The sequence below is a fragment of the Tasmannia lanceolata genome, unplaced genomic scaffold (genome assembly GCF_043159265.1).
Source record: "Tasmannia lanceolata isolate RefF3 unplaced genomic scaffold, GAP_Taslan_0.1 ptg000016l, whole genome shotgun sequence".
Taxonomy (NCBI): domain Eukaryota; kingdom Viridiplantae; phylum Streptophyta; class Magnoliopsida; order Canellales; family Winteraceae; genus Tasmannia; species Tasmannia lanceolata.
The window spans coordinates 15,112,136-15,134,751 of NW_027518693.1; the positions used below are offsets into that span (position 1 = coordinate 15,112,136).

Genomic DNA, 22,616 nt, shown 5'->3' on the forward strand with positions numbered 1-22,616 from the left:
TAGCTTAAGGGCTTAGGATAGCGCGCCTTCGTTTGATTGCTAGTAAAAAAAATTCCATTGGATTTTTGTGGACAAAGGGAGGAGACAATGGAGGGGACAAGCATTTATTAAACAAATGTGTCATTATGAGTGGAGAGAGAGAGAGAGAGAGAGCACAATTCTCTAGGAAATTACATGAGAGACTTCCAAGGTAAAGCTGATGTCACCTCCTTTTTCCACAAAAATCCAATGAAATATCTCTATTTACCAGCAACCAAACGAAGGCATTATTGGCCTTGGATTCCTTGGTCAGTCAACCAAAGAGGGACCTAAAGAGTGTATGTTAGGAGAGATTTGCCAGGAACAACTCATAAGGCATTTCAGGGCTGGGCTGATGCATGTGAGAGTAGCCACGTCAAATGAATTATGAATAAGGCAAAATCTGAGCCTGCATGGCTGATGAATTAAATGAATAAGACAAAATCTGAGCCAGTGTGGCTGCTCTCACATGCAACAGCCTAGTCGCATAATGCCCTCTGCATGGTTGCTACCAAATCCCATGTAAGGAAGGAGCCTAAAAACCACTGTATTTTTAGCAATCTTCTTACCTATAAGCCTATCTAGAGTGAGCCCTCACCAAAGTAACCCTACCAATCTCCACCCTATAAAGAATTACTAGTAAGAAACCCCGTGCGATGCACAGGGCGATAAAGGGCAAGAAAGAGAAATGAAATGACAGGCTTCCTTAATTAAATCTGTCAAAAACTACATTGAGTACAACGCAGAGATAATGCAAGAAGAAACTATTAACAGGATAAATATCTTCTTCACTTTTCCATCTGAAGCTATATGAAGTGCCTACTTGCTTCCAAGTGCTATCTTCTCTGTCTAGATGTTCATTTAATATAACAACTTTGACAACATCTTCATTAGCGATTCCTCGGAAAACATCAACATAGACCTGGTCATCAAATTAAAATGTTAAATAGTGTTCATAAAAGTATGGTAGAAACAGTAAAATATAAATAAGTTAAGTCCATGTCCTCGCAATTATCTCGGTGAGAGGGAGAAGTGATGAGATTTTTTTTACAAAATTAAAATATTAGCGATAAGAGGTGACCTTAATTGTAATTATATTGAATGAGATATGTATATGATAAAGGGCCACAGGTCCAATTGAAGCATAGATAACCACTTGTAAAATAGGCCAGGGTAAGCACCAAACAAAGCCTTCACAAAGACATATCAATAACATTGATTGCCTAATCTGCAATGGTAGTTGTTTCCAAACCTCAGCCCCCTAGTCAAATAAGAAGAAAAAGAAACTTTGTAGCTTCATTTGCGGGAGAATTCTGTAGCAGCATGTCACATTTCTATGGCATAGATAACCACTTGATTAAAATTGATGTTGAACCCAATCATTAATGAGGAATAAAGGTCAAATTAAAAAATGGTAGCTATCTTTTAATCACAACAGAGCAACACTGTGCGGACACATCAAGTAAATAAGAAAAGAATTTGGACATGCCAAAAGTATATGACCATCACCCACAATATTTCCATATCAAAATTGATCATTGATATTAAAAAAAAAAAATCGACATTGGTCATCGATGTGGACACATCAAGTATATGGTACTGATCTCTTATTACAATAACAATGTAGTACTCTTGTGGTAAGTTGATAGACACATTTACAATAATTTGAATTGATTAAATCAATTCATAATAGATATACATGGTCAACATTGTGTAGGGTAAGTAAATAAGAAATGCATTGGAATTAGCAAATGTAATAAATGAGTAAATCAGACTGTTAGATAACCCAAATGAAATTTCCACATGATGAAGCAGATGCGGATGCACAATGATTATGGCATATTTAGAGGGATATCATTATACATTGAAAGTCATGGTGCTATCTGTTTTCATAGATGAGGATTCGTCGATTATGATATCTATTAAAACAACATATTCCATCCCAGGAATGAAGAAAAGTAAAGTAGAAATGTGGTCTTATATTTTTTGATAGAATGGCCACTTTTCTATGTTAATTGAGATAAAATGCAGATAAACTTATTATTATTTTTAGTGCGATATTTGATAATGAGATTTCCCCAAAACTGAAAACCTCTCAAATCCTTTTATCTTGTTCTTAGTTCCTAATATGAGCATAATTTTAAAGATAACCCATAAAGGTTTCTCACTTTCATGTTCTAGGTTAAAGTAGCCCTCAAGATGATCCCAACGTATTAGCCTACTCCTAACCTCGAGACCGGAGTATCCATCCTCTGGAAGCTCTCCGGTCCAGACCTCGTTTAGCTCAGGAAAGAAAAGTCCATCAATTACAAACCAAATGAGAAAAATGAATAATTAGAAACTTAAATAAATAGAAACGACATAAATTTATGAAAATCTAGCATCTGAATTGGATAACAGGAATGGAAAAAATTAGAAAAGAACAAAATCCAGCTTCCATTTTTTACTCATCTAATATATATCCTATGCTAATTTATAGAAATATCCAAAATTGCAAGTATAAAAGAATAAAATATCTATTTACCTCGAGATCTTGTAGAATGGGGATGGATGATGGAATATTGGAATTTGAATGGCCCCGCAATTCAAAGGGCAGTATTTGCAACAAAAAAATAAAAGAAAAGTAACCAATCTCAAATTGACCTGCAATTTAGAGGTTTATAGAAAACCTATTACAATCTCGGTAGAAGGGGAAACCCTAACAATAGAAAACTATTTTTGAAAGTAAATAGAATGATGTAACATGAAGGGTAAGGCCTGTAAAAATCCATTCCAGAATAAAACCAAATCAAATGAAAATACCACTCTCAAAATAAGAGTAAGGGCAAGATGCATATGGGCCAAAGTGAAGAGGTTCTGGCCCACATATAGGCCCCCAGGGAGCAGCAGATCTGTGCACATTATCAGGCCATTGATCCAACCAGCACAATGATAGTCATTACTGTTTGCCTAGGCCAAAGATGTGATTGATCCTATCCCATTGAAGTACATTAGCTTTTGCACAGAGGAACCTGTAAGAAACAGAAGATCACACTTCTTTTACAAATAAGCATAGAAGTAGTACATAGCCGAGGGAAAACCTTTATATGAAATGACAATTCAAGTTAGCCGCAATCGAGTCATACAAAGATGATAAAACCATAAGATTAGGAAATGAATTAACCAAATGCATACAACGGCCACTAAATTCGACGGACTTTAATATGGTTTAGGATGCTGATTTGTAATGAAAACCTAAATTTAGAAGCATGGTAATCAACAGATTCAGATTAACTGATAAATGTATAAATTTAAGCACATAGAACACGTGAAATGTACACAATCAATTTAACTACTTACTAAAGAATTGCATTATTTAGGTAATTCAGAGGAAAATACATCAAAACAGAAAACTTTGAATCTATAGATGAAAAATGAGAAGAAGCGTAAATGCAGACATCAGGATTCATGAAAGTAAGCTCTATTACTCACAGAACCACAGACATTAAGAATCTATAGATGAAAATGCAAAGTGTGAGAAACTGTTTTTTGAAATCCGAGAATAGCAAAATAAGACATGAATTTTTATTTATTTTTAAATACCAAGTCTTGTGGGCATTGGCTTGAGGCTATGTCCTCTGTTGATCTAGAATTTCTTAGCTGAACACTAAATAGGACTTGGTGAATCATGGAGCCAGGATCCAAGTTGAAGGCAATGAGCTAGACTTGTGCTCCTTGATAAGTTCAAGGGGCCCAATCACATACACATGGCACCTGCAGGACCCAAAAAAAAAAGTGGCTATTTACCGCGAATTCTAAATAAACACGAAAGGGTAAACGCAGAGTGAAGCAAAAACCTTGATCTTATGAGCACCGGATAAAACTTATCCCCAACAATCAGCATTACAGTTTACAGTGATCGGTCTAATCGAAGTAAAAGATAAAACCCTAATCATTGACTGATCAGAGGTATTCATCTGAAGCCAAAAAATAATAAGGTCCAACCAATTTATTTCCTATGTGAAAAAGAAATGATGAATTACCTTGTGAATTTGTTCCACAACTCTGGAATAACAGTGACTATTGGGCTGAAAGGATGAACCTGCTTATTTTGTCAACAACGAATAAAGCCAGAGTCATACCAATCGAATTAACAGATAAAAGTAAAGAAAAGAAAGTTTGCAGTGAAGAAAACATAACCAATAGAGAAGCAAACCTCAGGTTTGCTGCTGGTGGGCTTTCTTGGCTTCTCCTTCGTCTTCTCAAGAATTAGGGTTTTGCTTGGTTGTAGATAGAGAAGGTAGGTTCGACGATTGTCAACAAAAAGGGTTTTGAGGAGAGAGACGCGTGGAGTAAGATTTCTCGCTAAGAAAGACGTGATGAGAGAGACTCAATAGAGAAGGAAATTGAGAAGATGAAACGAAGAAGAAGACGTGAGCTCGTGGGAATTTAAGGGCATATGAGGTATTTTCACTTAGATGTGTTGGAATTTTAGGGCATAAGAGGTATTTATCTGTTTGGGGGTGATGTGTAATTCTCATATAATTTTCAAAAAAAATAAAAAATTCACTTCTTTTCCTCCCAGCTTATAGTAGTAGATTTGTAGGTTCAATATTTAGGGCATACTACGAGCTTTGGTAGTCCAAGAGAACTACCATACTCTTTCATTCCCCACTTACTTTTGAACGTTTTTCACACGCTAAAGCAGACAAAAAGTATCCGTTGCTTCCTCGAACATTCAACTCAGAAAACTCCGTCTCCCCACACTCCCAATGCAAAGTCTTCTTATCCCCTTCATAAAACGCAACGTTTACAAAATAACTCCTCTCAAAACCCTCCTCAAAACACTCCACCATCTATTCCTCGCCATGACACGATCACTAAATTCATCACAAAATGAAGAAGATTCATCACAAAATCAACCCAATTCAACCGATCCTCCCTTCGATCCTTCAAAACCCTCAACACCCATCTCATTTCCCATCACCAAACTCGAAGATCTCAACTCAAGATCTTACTTTAACTCATTCCATTTCCCCTTCAACAAATCCTCTGTCCCTCTCCCCTCATATGTCTCTTCAAAACCTTCTCGTCCAAGGCTACTTGTCTGCCACGATATGGCAGGAGGTTACCTTAATGATAAGTGGATTCAAGGAGGAACAAACGCCGAAGCTTATGCGATTTGGCATTGGTATTTGATCGATGTTTTCGTTTATTTTTCGCACAATCTCGTTACGATTCCGCCCCCCTGTTGGACGAATGCCGCCCACACGCATGGAGTCAAGGTATGTGGACAATTTCCCCTTTTGGGCTATTTAGATACAAGGATTTTATAATCTAGGATTGTAAAAATCCTGAAATTTACAAGCTAAGACTTGGGTTTTTAAGCTAAAACCTGGATTTTACATTTTTCAGGAATTCTTTACTTAGTTACCTAACCCTGATTGTTTACCATTGGCACAAAGATGGGGAATTGTATGTTACACATGCACTTTCAGATGGATGGATAGGCTTTCAGGATTTTATGACATTTTTATAGGACGTTGAAAGACAATTTTAATTTTCATTAATCTTTTTTCTCTTTTAGTTTACTCTTTTGTACTTCATGTTTTGACGGAATTCCTCGGTATTCTTTTAATTATATCATCATTCAACAAAAATGTCCATGGTGGAATTGTTTAAAATCCACTAAGCTCAATAAGAACTATATTTTTGTGGTAAATGAGGTGTCAGGAACAAGTACTAACCTAATCAGGTTGAGACAAGTCTACATAATACATAATGTAATGGTGAATTGATCATGAGACCTTTCGATGGAATATTTTTCCCATATACTTGGAACTTGGAATGTGCCGCAAGGGTTTGTCCAAAGGGTCGACCTACCCTTAATCTCAAAGTTCATTAGGAAGTAGAGCTTCCCTTAAGCTCCTAAACTTAGAAGGAATCACCGATGCTGATTGGGATATTCTATAAGGAAGATTCCAAAGCCACCATTGGTTATGTGTTTACTATTGGTGGTGGTGTGTTTTCTTGGAAATCCAAGAAACAGACTATAATTGCTTAATACACTATAGAATCTGAGCTGATTGAACTAACCTTCTCTTTTGAAGAGGATAGTTGGTTGAGAAGTTTTTTCATCAGAGGCGCAAACTCACCTTAAAGAGAGCGACCTAGTATCTTTCTCATCTCGCCGCATCGAAAAGGTTACACTAATCTCTTGTACTTTCTGTTTTTACAGAAATTAGGAACGCCATATTTTCATTTTGGAGGAAAAATCAACAATATATCTATCATAAAAATCCCAATGGCCGGGGAGCCAGCCTACCACCAATGGTCAACAATATTGTTCTTGTTTTTGAAGGATGTTGGACTTACATGGTTTTTTTTACCATAAGTTTTCTATTTTATTTTAGCAGTTGTTCTGATTAAATTTGTGGTTTCTTCTTTGTGTGGATTTTTTTTCATTCAGATGAATTAATGATTTTTATCGACATTTAGTTTTTGTATGTGTATCTGATTTCATTGATGTATGGATATCAAGGTATTGGGAACATTCATCACTGAATGGGATGCAGGGGAAATTATTGCAAATACATTGCTATCCACGAAGGAGTCCGCTCAAATGTACGCTGAGAGGTTGACAGAGCTTGCTGTCGCTTTGGGCTTTGATGGATGGCTGGTAATTTCATAGATTTTGCATTCCTGAACTTCTTTATCCTTTTTTTTTTTAATTGGATAACTATTTTGGAAGCTTCAGATAGGATTTTGATGGACCATATCTCGTTTTCCTGAATATTTTTCCTTCAAACCATTATATTTTTTTATTAGGCATTTGTCTTGTTTTGAAAATACTCATCTAGACCATTAAATGAGAATATCATTTTATGAGATTGTTTTCTTCTTTTGTACATATTTGTCTAAATTCTGTTTTTCAATGATATGATTTAAATCCAACCAATTAAACTTAAAACAAATACAAGAGCTGGATTTCCTGGCAAAAAAGGCATCTAATCTCATATTGGGTGTATAGAGTAAACTTATGATCACTTATCTCATTTCCTCAATTTTGAAGGACCCTTTCTTGCTTTCTCTTTCTAAACTCTGACTAAGAATTACTTGCAGCTCAATATGGAGGTTAATCTGGATACTTCACAAATCCCTAACTTGAAAGAATTTGTCAGTCATTTAACTGAGACTATGCACTCCGCCCTGCCTGGATCTCTGGTCATATGGTGACTTCCTGGGAGATTCCTGTTTTTCATAATGATTTGAAATTTCCTTTATAATAGCCGACCTTATTAATTATCTGTCACGTTATTAATGCTGATGCAGGTATGATAGTGTGACTAAAGATGGTGATCTTTCCTGGCAAAATCAGCTTAATGAGTACAATAAACCTTTCTTTGATTTATGTGATGGCATATTTGTCAATTATTCCTGGCTGGTGAATACCTTCTCTTTTTGCTACTTCGTATTTTTAAACCATGATTTATTGCTATCGTTCAAAAAAAAAAAACCATGATTTATTACTCTATTTTCTTTCCTTAAAATACTCCTTTGGGCTTTGCAGGAAGACTACCCAAAACTTTCTGCTGCTGTTGCTGGTGAGCGGAAGTTTGACGTATACATGGGTATTGATGTGTTTGGGAGAAACACATTTGGTGGTGGACAGTGGAATGTACGTTGGCATCCATACCCGTGGATTTTTTTTGGAAATAATAAGATAAAAAATTAAAAATCACCCAACCAAGTTAGTCGGGGCCACATCCATGCCTGTGGATAGCTAGTTGCTTTGCTTTAGAACTTAATAAGCATGCTGTTAGTTGCTTAGTGTTAGATTTATCTGAAAATTTGGTTTCATGGTGAGTCACTCAGACTAAGTGTCTGCGTCATATTTTTATCATTCATCTTCTGTTTTTTTACGTCATGCTGTGAAGTTTAATATAGTTCATTACGATTAGCAAAACTTAATGGGCAGCTTATGAGATAATTCTTTGTTGGCACAAGAAAACTGACTTGGATAGTTAAAGGATACATAAGAAAAGAGCAATAGGAACCTGCAACAATGAAATTAGCAAGGGACTTCGGATTCACCTTTGTCAATTTTTTAGATTGCAACCTTAAGAAGTGCATGGCATTGGGCGAAAGGTATTTTATTCTAAACTCCCTGAATTCTAGATGTCTGACCCTTCTAAGTTTCATTCCCCTCAACAAAGACATTACTAGGCTTTTGGTACTTGGAAATAATAATTTTGGCCCAAAGGTCATTTGGATTTTAAAGTGGCCTCACCCATGATACCCAAATACCTCTGGAGCTCCAAGTATTGTGTTTCACATAATACTATGGGTACAAGATGGATACTCTTCTTGGTCAGAATAACTTTGTTTCAACCATGTCACTCTCTTTTAATGGACCATTGTATTCTTCACTTGTTAGTGTCAACATATTTGCAATTATAATGTGAGCATTAGTACTATAGATGCTATTTTAAAGTTATCATTAATTCCATCTTCTAGGTTTAATCCAATGATGGTATTTAATTCGTACATGCCTGGATATGTATTAACGTCGTATATATTCGAAAATGCAGTCGTATCTCCGCTCCCATGCCTGTACCCTCATATATTTTCGTATTTGTCTATCATAGGCCTTCACCACCATTTATCCAAAAGAGTAGAATTCTGGCTCTTAATGCATTTGATGCGAAGACCACCTGTTCCTTTAGGTGAAGAAACTTGATGCTAGTTAACAAAAATAGAGAAATCAATAGAGAGACAATAACAAACTCGATGCCATTTATTTATTTTATTTTATTTTTGTGTGTGTGGGTGTGTGTGGGGTGGGGGGGGAAGGGATGGGGTGTTAAGGTGAAGAAACTTAATGCTAGTTAAATTTTGGTTCTTCATGCAAGTGATGCCAAGATCGCCTGTTCTTTAAGGTGAAGAAACTTGATGCTAGTTAAAAAAAGAGAGAGAATTGATAGTGAAGGACAATAACAAACATGATGCCAATCGGGGAAAAGGTTGTGTAAGAATTAAGGTACTTGTTAAAGGAAGGAAAATGATAGAGAAGGATAGATTCATTTGTGGGGAGGGGGGTGGATAGTGAAGGATAATAACAAACATGATGCCAATCAGGCAAAAGGTTGTGTAAGAATTAAGGTACTTGTTAAAGGAAGGAAAATGATAGAGAAGGATAGATTCATTCACATATCCTCCCATCGCTTGGATTTTTTGTGGGCATCAATTTGAGAATGTTTTTTTTTTTTTTTTTGAGTGGTAAAAATTTCATTCCAAGAGAATAGACCGTGGAGGTCTATACAAGGAAAAAGAGGGAAAATACAAAATGAGAATATAAGTACAAAGAGAGGAAAAGAAAACCAATCAAGGGGGGAGGAAATGAAACAACTCCATCTCCGCCCTTGAAACACCCTCTCTAATTAACCTATCGGCCATCAATTTGAGAATCTTGCTCATTTATTTATTCAATGTCCATGGTGGGTCTAGATTTGGGTGTTTCTCTGGGGTTCATTTATTGTTTTCCACAATCTAGAGGATTTTAGTAGTGTTAAAGATTTTTGGGGGTGGTGGGCATCACATCCAAACCAACCAAAGAAGAAACAGTTTACTGAATGGTAAAATTTTTGATTAATTTCTAGAATATTGGAGAGAGCGGTGGCATTAAAAAAAACAACATCCAAGAGTCTTCTCTCATCCTATCAGAGGCAATCAACTCCATTCTTACTAATGTCTTTTTAAGGGCCATCAGGTTGAAATAATTCCTTTGAACCTCCCTCTCTCGTCTCATTTATAATTTACCTGGAAAATTTGGGATTTTGTGGTACTGGTTGGAAGAAGGGCTGGTGTACGGGAATCTCTCAATCATAAAATTTGTGTTTGTGGATGGAATCCCACGAGCAGGGTTAGAATGGCAGTTCCTGCTCCTTGGGAGGTCCAAATAAATTGTTATTGGAATCAGGGTTTTGGGCATAACTAGGTGATCTTTATATCAGTTGATTAAAAGAGCCCAATGAAAAAAAATGCAGCCAACAATTCTTCTTGCCCTCAGATTGAGTTCCCACTTGATCGAGTTGCTTAAGAGCGACTAAGAGTGAAAGCACAAAACGAGAGCCTCGGCTTTAGTTACGTCAAGTTCTTCAGGCTCCAAAGGGAAGGCTTAAAAGCTGTAGTGAGGAACTCCATACTCTTGATAGCCTACCAAAAAATGAATCCTTAAATCACAAACATATGAACTGAACGATGTACAGGCATGTGTTACAGGAAAGTGAAGGCGACCCCATATTCTCAACATGACAAAACCGAGTAGGTGGAAACTGATATAAATAAAAGAACAAAGTTTAATTCTAGCAATAAAGTTTCTCATGATGTGCCTAGAGACCATAGGAGGGTGGGATATGGTAGCGTTATCATAGAATCTCTCAATCATAAAATTTGTGTTTGTGGATGGAATCCCACGAGCAGGGTTAGAATGGCAGTTCCTACTCCTTAGGAGGTCCAAATAAATTGTTATTGGAATCAGGGTTTTGGGCATAACTAGGTGATCTTTATATCAGTTGATTAAAAGAGCCCAATGAAAAAAAATGCAGCCAACAATTCTTCTTGCCCTCAGATTGAGTTCCCGCTTGATCGAGTTGCTTAAGAGCGACTAAGAGTGAAAGCACAAAACGAGAGCCTCGGCTTTAGTTACGTCAAGTTCTTCAGGCTCCAAAGGGAAGGCTTAAAAGCTGTAGTGAGGAACTCCATACTCTTGATAGCCTACCAAAAAATGAATCCTTAAATCACAAACATATGAACTGAACAATGTACAGGCATGTGTTACAGGAAAGTGAAGGCGACCCCATATTCTCAACATGACAAAACCGAGCAGGTGGAAACTGATATAAATAAAAGATCAAAGTTTAATTCTAGCAATAAAGTTTCTCATGATGTGCCTAGAGACCATAGGAGGGTGGGATATGGTAGCGTTATCATAGACTATAGTGGCGTCGTTGTCCTTCACTTTGCTGGTTCCATTGCCATTGAACTGGTTATTGAGGAAAAGTATTTCGTGGAGTCTGGACCGGTTTAATTTATTCATACTTTTCTGCCCCAAGGTTTAGGTCAAGGGAAATCCCATGGTTGTCATCAAGTGAATGAAGAAAACTTCCATCTATCTGTGGCTTTTCTCTAATCGTTCAGGGAAATGGATTATTGGTTTAAATTTTTAATTTGAGTGTAGGATTTCTCATATTCATATGGAAGATAATCCTTTGGGTAATCTCTTGGCTAATTTTGGGGTTCTTCTGAGAGCATAATGTTTGTACTTTATGGACAAAATTTCATGGAGTAAATATTCTATGGAAAAAAGAAGTCAAGTTCCCAGTAGGTTTGCATTTTTCATACAAAACAAGAAAATTCTCTGATTTTGGAAAATAAAAAATTCCATGGAAAATGAGTTTACCAACTACTGAAAAATTCATTTTATATGGAAATAATTTTCCAATAAAAATTTTCCATGCATCTAAACAGCCCCTAAGCATATGTTACATTTTCTGTACTTATGGTTTTGGCTCATTTCATTTATTTTCCATGCTATAAGGTTTTTCAACATATTCTTAAACTTCAATAACTGCGTGCTGCTAGACAAATGTTGCACTTGACGTACTAAAGAAGGATGATGTGTCAGCTGCCTTATTTGCTCCTGGATGGGTCTATGAAACCAAACAAAAGCCCGACTTTCAGACTGCACAAAATCGGTAATAGTTTTCATTTAATTTTTTCTATGTGTTAGTGATTTGTTTTACTGACTACGTAGAAGTATTTTTTTTGTGAGCATCGTTTTTTGAATTTGCTTTGCTTGTTGAATAAAAATTATATGAATTTCTGTTATCAACTGACTCATAGGATACTTATTTTCACCCTATTTTAGCAATGCTTGTAACACATCGAAGTTGTCTCAATCAAGGAATTAATCATGACAGTTTGCAGTTTAATTGTTTCCATTCCTAGTGAACTTTAGGAATATTTCTTAGTACCATGCGAGACTCATACATCTGGGATTATTTATTTTTCTGGTAAAGTTAAACTCTCTTACAAATCCTAAATTTCAGGAAGTCCCTCAACTGATATTGGCATATGTATATTTCTTAACTTTTGCCACAAACACATTTTGCCTTCTATGACCTACCAAATCATATTCTTATCCTCCCACTACTGAGAATTACAATAGCCCCCTTTAGAGGCTTTACAATGGACTAATAATTCTCTTAGTTGAGCCCTTGGATATATGGCGCTTGCCCACAAATGTGAAAGCTCCTTTCTCCCAAAAATCTGTAGGAATGACATTGCGGTGACGACTAGCTGTCCTCATTAATGAGGTCAGCCGTGGGCCACCGACAAACTTTTCCATTGCCATCGGTCACACTTTGATCAGGATGATTCCAACCCTTTGATCGACACCCATATAAAAAAGGCATGCTTTTACAAGTTATTAGAGATGCCCTAAAAAGGATTATTTATTTATTTATCATTTATCAGGTGCTAGTCAAGGGTGAGAATCATTCGACCTAAAAGGATTCTGTTGCTGTTTTACCTTGTGCATTCATTGTTCTTTGGGTACATTGTTATCTCGGTTAAATTGTCCACCAGTGTCTCCACAGAAACCTTTTTACTTTACTTACTATATTTGTCTCCTTGATATGTTTGTTGGTGGATGGGCCTGTTTTTATTGTTTTCTCAGAGCATGTTATCTCCCTTTGACAATTTTTTTCCCTCGACGGTGTTTTGTTTATTTATACCTTCAGTTCTGGCATTGGTGGTCGAGAACATTTTCTCTGTCCCCCAGCTCCCGTGTCTTCCTGAAAACATAGGGTTTCTCATCTCAATCATTCTTTCAAAACTGTTACCTACATCATCGAAGCTGGCCATTCAGATCATATTATTTTTCTTCTATAAACAGTTAAACATGGTATGGTATTTTTCTTTCTAGTATGTCTGAAATGTGGTTGATCTGGCTTTATCACTTCTTGATAGTTGTATGGTAGATATAATGATTAATATTGCCTGAAGGACCTCTATTTTGTTTTAATTGTGCAGTTGGTGGGGCCTTGTTGAGAAGTCGTGGGGAATACTACAAAACTACCCTAAAATATTGCCATTCTATTCAAACTTTGATCAGGTTGGGATTAGATACCTTATCTCCTTTTAGAAATATAATGCATCTAAGTACAGCACATGGTACAATGAGATGAAAAGGAAAAGTTTCTAATATATATATATATATATATATATATATATATATATATATATATATATATATATAGGGAAAGGTGTGCGTACTCGGTCGAGTAGATAAGCTTATCTACTCGGTCGGGTTAAAAACAGTGGGGGCCCACATTTTTGGGGTGATCCAAACCATTCATTTGAAAGGCCCTTACCTAGATAGGGTGTCCACAAAAAATCAGCCCCATAGGATCATCCTAACCCATGCAACAGTGGAGGGAAAAATGGGGAAAAATGGACAAACACAGTTTGTCCACAAATCTGCCCATTTTTCCCTCCACTGTTGCATGGGTTAGGATGATCCTATGGGGCTGATTTTTTGTGGACACCCTATCTAGATAAGGGCCTTTCAAATGAATGGTTTGGATCACCCCAAAAATGTGGGCCCCCACTGTTTTTAACCTGACCGAGTAGATAAGCTTATCTACTCGACCGAGTACGCACACCTTTCCCATATATATATATAGCAGAAGAGAAAAGGAGAGAATTTTTTGAATTTCTCCCAAAATTCTATGAGAATTACACATCACTTTTTTTGACTTTTTTTAACAAAGGCACCCATTCAACCCCCATATTTTCAATCCTACCCCCTCCTTTATGCTTTTTAAAAAAGGCACCCATTAAAGCCACATAATTTCAATCCTACCCCCTCCCCCTCCTTTATGCTTTTCTAATAAAAAATCTATAGGGTGATCTTAACCATCCGATTTAAGAGGAACAACATATTATGGAAACCTCTATAGATTGGAGGGCTAGGATCAGCCTATGCAAATGATTTTTGGGGGCACAACCTATTTATGTTGTGTTCCATCACATGGACGGTTTGGATCAACCTATGATGTGGTCCATACAGCTTTGTCGGCCCATGCATCTCACAGGGTTTTTTACTAGTGTGTGTGTGTGTGTGTGTGTGTGTGTGTGTGTGTGTGTGTGTGTATATATATATATATATATATATATATATATATATATAGAGAGAGAGAGAGAGAGAGAGAGAGAGAGAGAACTGTTGGTGAGCTTAAGCACACCATTTTTTTGGTGCGCTTAAGTTATAACGCCTCCCATTGGTGCGCTTAAGCAGGACCCAAACATTTAAACGAATGTATGCTTATGTATGTATGTATATGCGTATGTATATTAGTATATATGCGCGCGCGCACACATATATCAGTATATTATATATGGGGAAATGATCTCTGCACAACCATGTTTTGATATTTTCACCAGCGCATCTTGTCTCTTAGCATTTAAAGAGCTGTCAAATGGTTATTACACTTCCCAAAAAGCTCTCACAAGACAACTAAAACAGAAAAGATGAGCTGGGTCTATGCAATTATTAAAACATGGTTGTGGTATATCATTTCCCTATATGTATATGTGTATGTATATAGTATACATATATACATATATACATATACATATATGTATATGTGTGTGTGTGTCTATATATATATATTTTTTTTTTATTTTTTATTTTTTTTATTTTTATTTTTTGTGTGTGTTTTTTTTTTGAATGATCGCCAATTTTATTAATGAAGACCAAGATGTTCGGATTACAAGCAGAAAGAACAGAAAGAAAAGTACAAAGGCACCAAAGATAAGTCAAGGAGGAAGGGAGTCAAAAAGGGCCAAAGATTCCTTTAACACTCCCAATCTAGCCAATCTGTCGGCCACCTCATTAGCCGATCTACGAACATGTTGAAAAGATAGTACCATAGACCTGGAACAATCTGAAATTTCGTCAAAGAATGAATCGAATCTCCAAGGGTTCTATAGAGATCCTTTGAGCCACTTAATTACATTTAGGGAGTCTCCTTCGATCACCACGTTGTTCAGCCCATGAGATGCCAATAGTTTGATGCCATGGTGAGCAGCACGGACCTCAGCTTCTGAAGCATCCGCAACCCCTATAGGACCCACAAAGGCCCAAACCACAAACCCCTGATCATTCCTTAGAACCCCTCCAATTCTGGCCGGCCCGGGTTTCCCAAGCTAGACCCGTCAAAATTCAACTTGAGTGAACCTGTAGGCGGAGGCTTCCACTTTTGGACAACAACTTGCTTCTTCTCCATTCCCAAGCAAACTTCCTTCCTACCCTCCCATAGATCATATGCCATTGTAAAGTTCTTTTATTTTCAGCTAGTTGCTTGCCCCGAGACTGCAAGAATTGGTAAAGTGTGGAATATCCAAGTCCCTCCTAGGGTGGGTTTATTTGGTTGGGCGGCTTGTCTTGAGAGGATTTAGATAGTAGACTTCTTGAGAAGAAGGAAGATGATAATTGTTGATCACTGTGCAATGTGATTCAAGGCAGGAGAGTTAGCTAACCACCTGTTAATGCATTGTAAAGTGGCGAGAGATGTATGGGGTAAACTACTCAGCCGGTTTGGAATTAATTGGGTTGTTCCTAAATCGCTCATGGAGCTTCTTCAAGGATGGTCTCTGGCCCCTTGGAACCTCGTAATGAATGATGCTCAAAATAATCTATTTTTTATAGTGGGACAAATCTCCACATTTTGTGTTTGTTGGTTAAATTATTTTTATCTCAAAAACTTCATCCTGTGAAGTTAAATATCTTTCTAAGAACTTAATGCTAATGCAAATCTAAATGAAGGCAACCTTAAAAAATGGAATCTGCGGAAGCAATTTAATTAATACTTCTGTCTTCAATTTTCTCCAGGGTCATGGTTATCATATTTCCATTGAAGGCTTGCAAGTATCAACTGGTCCTTGGTGTAACATTTCTTGTCAAAACTTTCAGGTATGCGCTAGATGAACCAAATATAGCTATTGTCTCTTAAATTATTCTAATATGATTATCCTACTTTCTTCACTAAGGATTTACTGAATAGAGCATGTTAGTATCGTAGAATTTGTCTATGACCATCTGAAAATAATTGAAACTTTGATGCCATGTTCTTAAAAGCCAGTTTCTTTTTTTTTAATAGTAAAAAAAAAAAATCCCTCATTGTGTGAAATTGTTGAAGCCATCAATTACTTTTCTCCTTCTTCCTTCACTGAAAACATCTTCTTCTTCTAAAAATCTTCCTTGTGTCAAACTGCCATATTCTATTTTTTGCCTTCGCAAAATAAAACTATAATCAGTTTCCCTCTCCATTGCAGCCTTGAGTTACTTTTCTCCTTCGTCCTTGCACAGAAAAAAGTTCCCTTTCTTAACACTTGTACTTAGACACAGAGAAAAGAAATTCTAAAGCACATATAGACAAAGCTTCTAACATTAGTGACTTTTTAAAAGCAAAAATGAAAAGGCATGGGAAGAAATGATTTTATATACTGTTATAGTCCGACTATAATATGAATTACAATGTAAGCTTATAGCATACATGTGAAAAACCTACTCCGTAGTATTTTTCTAGATACATTTTGGTGCGGCAGATCTTTTTCCGGCACTGCAGGATCAATCACGGTGATCCTTCGTAACTGACGATCATCGCAGTTAACATTGTGGAGGATAGGAAGTGGTTGAGGTTGGTCTACTAACCAGTGAGAGAGTAGATTTTACATCACCCAACCATCGTCGTTGGGTTACAAATGTGTGTGTGTGTGTGTGTGTGTGTGTGTGTGTGTGTGAGAGAGAGAGAGAGAGAGAGAGAGAGAGAGAGAGAGAGAGAGAGATTCATTCTTATGGGTTGATAAAAAAGGGACTTATTTCTTAATTAAATACTATGATTTAGCCGACACTTTGAATTTATTGCTGACACATGTGTCGTATCATGTCCAACACAACACACGTGTCCACCCATGTCGACACTCCTTTCGACACTTTAAATGTACTGCTAGAAGTGTCAGACTTAATTTGGGTGTGTCGACACGTTTTTGTACCGTGTCAATTGTGACATTCTGTTTTATTATTGAATTTTGTGTTTACCTCTTTTATTATTAACTCTTCTTCTATATGCATGTGTGTGTCACAATTTCTAGATTTTTTTGGGTTCCCATGTCGAACACCTCGTATCCGTGTCGGAACTCGACAGACGAATGTGTCCACAAATCATGATTATATATACTTTCCGTTTTATCCATGTCCCCATTTCTAAATTTTGGAGGTTTGCCGTGTCCGACACTTTGTGTCCGTGTCCACAAATCATTGATTAAATAGGAGTTTATAATAGAAAATAAGATTTATTAACAAATTTGATTTCATAGATTATGATGAATTTAAAAGAAATTAAATTAATTAACTGGAGGGTACACAACAAGGACATTTTGGTCTTTGTCAGGGTCAAAGTCAATTGCTATTGGGGTTTATGTCAAGAATCTAACGTGAGGCAGTCTTTTGACAAATATTAAAAACAGTAGGTGGTTGTTTGAATTTTTTTTATTTAAGTGTTCTTTTAATGTCTCTTTTGTGTTTGACAGCCTGTCCTTGATGGCTCTACAGATCCTATCCAAAGTACTATTCAAGTCTCTAGGGAGTAAGTTTTTCCTTGTTACAGTTGTAGCATTGCATGCACTTCAGTATAAAACTGTCAATGGAAGTTTTGTTTCAACTAAAAGTAGTGCATATGATGTAACCATAGATCTGATTTTAACAATTCTAGCAAGTCCTGGACCCCTGGTAAATGAAACAAAAAGATTTTAATGGTATTTTGTTTAGAAATTTAATTGCAGAAAAATATTAGATTTGGAGTTGGAGTAAACATGTCTTTTCAATTGGCAGCTTTAAAGATCCATCTTATAGTGGAGGGGCGAGTATCACATTTAAGGGAACTATCGAAGGCGATACTTCCATCACAACAAGGCTCTTTCAAGGGGAGCTTTCTTTGGGAGATTCACCCATCAACATTACACATTCTGTAAGCTAACTCATTTGTCTAGAAACTTAGAAAATTGTATTTCTTTTGTGGATAAACATAAGTGCAATTTTAAGCATGCTTAGAGAAACATCTCTGTCATTTTATTCCTCCCAACCTATGGGAAGATGTGATAACAGTACTTATGAGTTCTGATAGCTATGAGTGGAATCTTGGTTCGAATTTATAGTTGATGTCAAATTTTCATGGAAGTACTCATTTCTATAGTTAATGTCAAATTTTGAACTTCAACTAAAGCAGCTCCATCATTTCTCGAACTGTCTTGGATAATGAACCTTGTTTCCTAATCTGACAATATAGCTATTAGGCCTATTACTATATTTGTCATTATGTTGGAAATAAATAAAGAATCGAATACTACGATTCTTAAGATTGCTGGAAATAATTCAATAAAGAGACTGATCTTTGGCTCACTTGAACACAACTTGGTGCAACTTACATTGACAGAAATTACTGGTTTTCTAACACTCATCTACACATTCTTTCCTTCGGGATGCCCAAATGCATATGTTATCCTCTTTCCTTTGCTCTCCTCTACTATTGACACGAAATAAGAAGCATTCATGGCCTTTACAATCCTGTTTTAGAAGGGTTGTTGGTCATTTTTTTTTTGAAAATTGACAGATATATTCATACCAGCAAAATTACAATGGGGACCAGTAGTCCCACAAAATTTACATAGTATGAATTGCCCAGGAGCATTCTCCAGGGTTGTTAGTCATTTTGTTTCCTTAGTGTCACTGTATATACGACGTTCTAGGCATAATATTCATTTTGATCTGCCTACTGGAATATTTTATTTGCACTATGGAAAAATCAAATCTTTTTAGGTGTAGGTTCTCTGTTTAATCAATGAACCATTGTTTTGTTCCTAGATTGTACTTGGAAACAAGTACAAGAGCTGGACGTCTTGCACCGTTGCACATTCAGTGTTTCAGATGGAATGGTTGCTATATAAATTTCACCCATAGAACCCTTATTTAAACAGTAGTCAGAAATTTGAATCATGCAAAAGTCTGAAGTTCTCCACAAGGCCATTAAATTACCAAATAGCATAGTTTTAAATTTTGGCTGAAATATTTGGTTTCGGTTTGGACCGAAACCGAAATTACATTGAATCGGATTTTTACATGATTTCTCCGAAATTTTTCCAAAATCTGAAAATTTGTTTTTCACCCTTATTTACAAAATTTCTACCGAAATGTTAAAGATTTCCACTGAAATGGTCGAAATTTCCACCAAAATTTTATACCTTGGAAATTTTAAAATAACCGAAATTTTTGTCAAATTTTTACATGATTTCGGTTGAAATTTCCACCAGGCGAAACCGACATTTAAAACCTTACACGTACCTCCTACAATAGACATGTGAGATTGATGCTTCATCTTTGACCATGTCAACATTCACCTCGTTTAAGCAAAAAGCTCATACCAGACTGGCAGAATCAGTCTAACTATACTTAGGCCCTGTTCGTTTAAGATTATGACAACTGATTGTGAGTGCCATACCTATTTTGGACTCAAAAGTGCATTTAAATCCAGTCCAATAATCAGTTTAGCACTCACAGTCGCTTGTCATAATCTGAAACGAACAGGGCCTTAATAAATTCTTTTCCTTGATCTACAAATCTGACACTGTATTATCATTTCCATTTAGGTGATCTTAAATGGGGGCTCTCGATTAGGCCTGGCTCTTGGATTCTCCAACTCTAGCACCAACACAAGAACTTCAGTCCTTCTTGTGCCGGGAGGACTCGCTTTCCTAGGCAACGAGCACTTAAGAAATAAGTATGACAAAGTTATTATGCAACTACAAATTAGAAGTGCAGAAAGAGAAGACCAAAAGGCTGCAGGATGGGTCCTACAGGAGACTAGCATCCAAATGAAGGGTTACACATTAACTGATATTCACTCTGTCTGTTACATGGAAGGAAAGCCCACCATAAACAAAAATATTTCACATCCTGATACAAAATCTGACACTAGTAGCAGCTCCTCACACTACAATGCATCACTTGGCCATATCAGCATTCAAACTTTGGGGCAAAACATGGAATTCCCACCAGCTACTTCATGGGTTGTTGAAGGTCAAGATATTTCATGGGCCTCAGGTTCTCAGGGGACCAAGACTTTGAGTCTTAAAATTGTTTGGCAGCTCAAAGAAGGATCAGGAGATAATTCATTGTTTCTGAATTATAACATCTATGTTCGAAAGTCATCCACTCGAGGGATGATTGGAGAAGGTGATGAATATATTGGGATTGCAAGAGTGGAAGCCTTCTATATATCTAATCTGATCATTCCACCAAATATTTCTGGTCTGGTATTTACTATTCAAGTATGTGGTCTTGATGGAGCTTGCCAGAAGTTGGGTGATTCTCCAAAATTTCAATTGGGTGTTAAAGATCTATGAACAGATCTCCCAAGAAATAAACACCATTGATAAGCCATACATCCAAAGGGATGTCCTTTAAATTGTTGTATGAGCATAATAAAATTATTTCCCTGATTTGTGACTTTATTCTCGTATTATTTATCATAAAAAAGGAATTGTTGAAGAACATTATTGTTATATATTATCGACATGACTTTTTGTTTTTTGTGATATTTTATTTTATCACAGAAATAAAAATTCCCATCAAATAGGTCTTCTCACAAATTTGAGAATTTTATATCCATGTCCTTCACTTTCTTTTCGCTCTGTTTCTTTTGACGTTGGGCTTAATTTTTTTATTTTATATATATATATATATATATAATTGATAATTTTAGAGGGAAGATCAGCCTCTTGATCCACTTTGAGTGAAGGATTAGTCCTCCTTTGTGCACAAAGACACGCTTTCTTGAACAAGTTTCTTTGTTGATTTCAGAAAGGTGACGTACATATTATTTATAGAAAACTCTCAATCTAGATAACCATTTTCTCTAGAGAGCAAATCTAAAAATAACAACTATCTAATCTGATTTATTTCACTCAAAGTGGAACCCATTTAGTCACTCGACAGAAGCGAATCCTCCCACAACCTGCATTGAATGTGAATTGGAGCTCTCCATATTTTTCTCTACTAAGAAAGATGTCTGTTTTTCTTTTTCTTTTTTAGGCTCATCCAAGTGCTTAGGCTGGGAGGCGCTTTTGGAGGTAAACACAAGAGAAAGTTCAACTCTTCTTCCCTTCTTTTTTATGAGGGAGATTGAAGGGGGGGAAACAGTTGGGATGGCCATGATAACCATGAAATGAGTGCTGTTTTTCTTGGAAGAGAATAGAAGAGATTAGAAACATCTGAAGATCATTTAATGCAAGCGAGTTAGAAGAGGACTTGGGCTTTACAACTAACAATTTCATTTCCTTTTTCCTATAAATGGGTTAAATTTTAATGATGTGTAGACCTTAGCTTCATGTCTGATTCCATTACATTGTTTCCATCTATTCCATCCGCAGAGAGAGAGAGGTGAGGTTGTGTGAGTGCAAATCGTTGATGCAACAGGGTCATTGATGCAACATGGAAACTCATCCCAATTGTAGGGTTGCAACTCGGGTCGGGCGGGTCGGTTTTTTCCAAACCCTACAATGCCCAATAAATTATCTCAGGGCGGGGCGGGTGTTTTTAACAAAAACCATACTATCTTTATAATTGGGGTGTATCAATACAAACAGTAAACTCATGATGTTGGAGTTCTGAGATGGAATTTCCCCTCTTTAATTTTGAATTAGTAATCTTTTTTTGTGAATCTTAGATTTATTTGACTCTAAAAAAAAATCTGACGCCATGGCCTGAGAAGACTGTTTGTTAGATATAGAAAGTAACATTATTTCATATACCCTCTTCTTATGAAGCAAACTTAAAAATGAGTGAGAGGTGCCAAAAGATATGAATATATCACCAAAAGGCATTAGGGTGATCTAAACCCGTCATTTGCTAAGCTAGTATGGAGATGGCAATACTAGAAAGTTTTACAAGTCAATGATACCATTGTTCGCTCAATGACTTGTAGAGTGTTGGTTAAAAAAATTAGTAGCTTTCAAGGTTAAAGTTCAATTATCAAATGGGCATATTCAACACATTAGTCTGGTAAATTATTTTGAGTCTCTAATTATTCTTCTAACAGGTGCTTCGAATTCATCAAAGAGCCGATGTTGTGAGTAGTATCGTCTAGGAAGCGAATATGCGAATGCTAGACCCCGTTTATGGTTCCGCTGGTGTGATCTATTACCTTGAGAACAAAGTCTATCAATTGGAAAATTAAGCTTGCATGAGGCCATCTTTTTATTAAATGAAAGAGTCCATCACCAATCAATCTTTCATTTTCTCTTGTTTCTTATTAAACAATTTGCACTTGAAGTGATCTCTCGCATCTCCTCTACCGAATACAAGTTCAAGAATTCAAAAACGTGAAGAAGACTTCCAGATCACCTGCAGGGAGGTGAATTTACACATAGTGCGTTGGGAAGCTTATTTTCATATATAATCTTATATATGCAAATGGCTTTCGCAAAATATTTTGGGA

At 36.4% G+C, this 22,616-nt stretch overlaps 1 protein-coding gene and 1 long non-coding RNA gene across 2 annotated transcripts; one reads left to right on the top strand and one right to left on the bottom strand.

Moving 5' to 3' along the window:
* Positions 1-2,971: 2,971 nt before the first annotated feature.
* LOC143847835 (uncharacterized) lies at positions 2,972-4,347 on the bottom strand. The gene is made up of 3 exons (XR_013235248.1): positions 4,214-4,347; positions 4,041-4,099; positions 2,972-3,029 (listed from the first exon to the last, which is right to left on the bottom strand). It is a non-coding gene; the product is annotated as an uncharacterized LOC143847835 (long non-coding RNA).
* A 404-nt stretch (positions 4,348-4,751) lies between these two features.
* LOC143848084 (cytosolic endo-beta-N-acetylglucosaminidase 1-like) lies at positions 4,752-20,715 on the top strand. Its single transcript, XM_077356885.1, has 11 exons — positions 4,752-5,282; positions 6,539-6,676; positions 7,120-7,229; positions 7,330-7,441; positions 7,568-7,675; positions 11,641-11,753; positions 13,093-13,174; positions 15,956-16,036; positions 17,656-17,711; positions 17,957-18,092; positions 19,768-20,715. The coding sequence occupies exons 1-11, from the start codon at positions 4,770-4,772 to the stop codon at positions 20,521-20,523; spliced, it is 2,205 nt and encodes a 734-aa protein (XP_077213000.1). The 5' UTR covers positions 4,752-4,769; the 3' UTR covers positions 20,524-20,715.
* Positions 20,716-22,616: the final 1,901 nt, after the last annotated feature.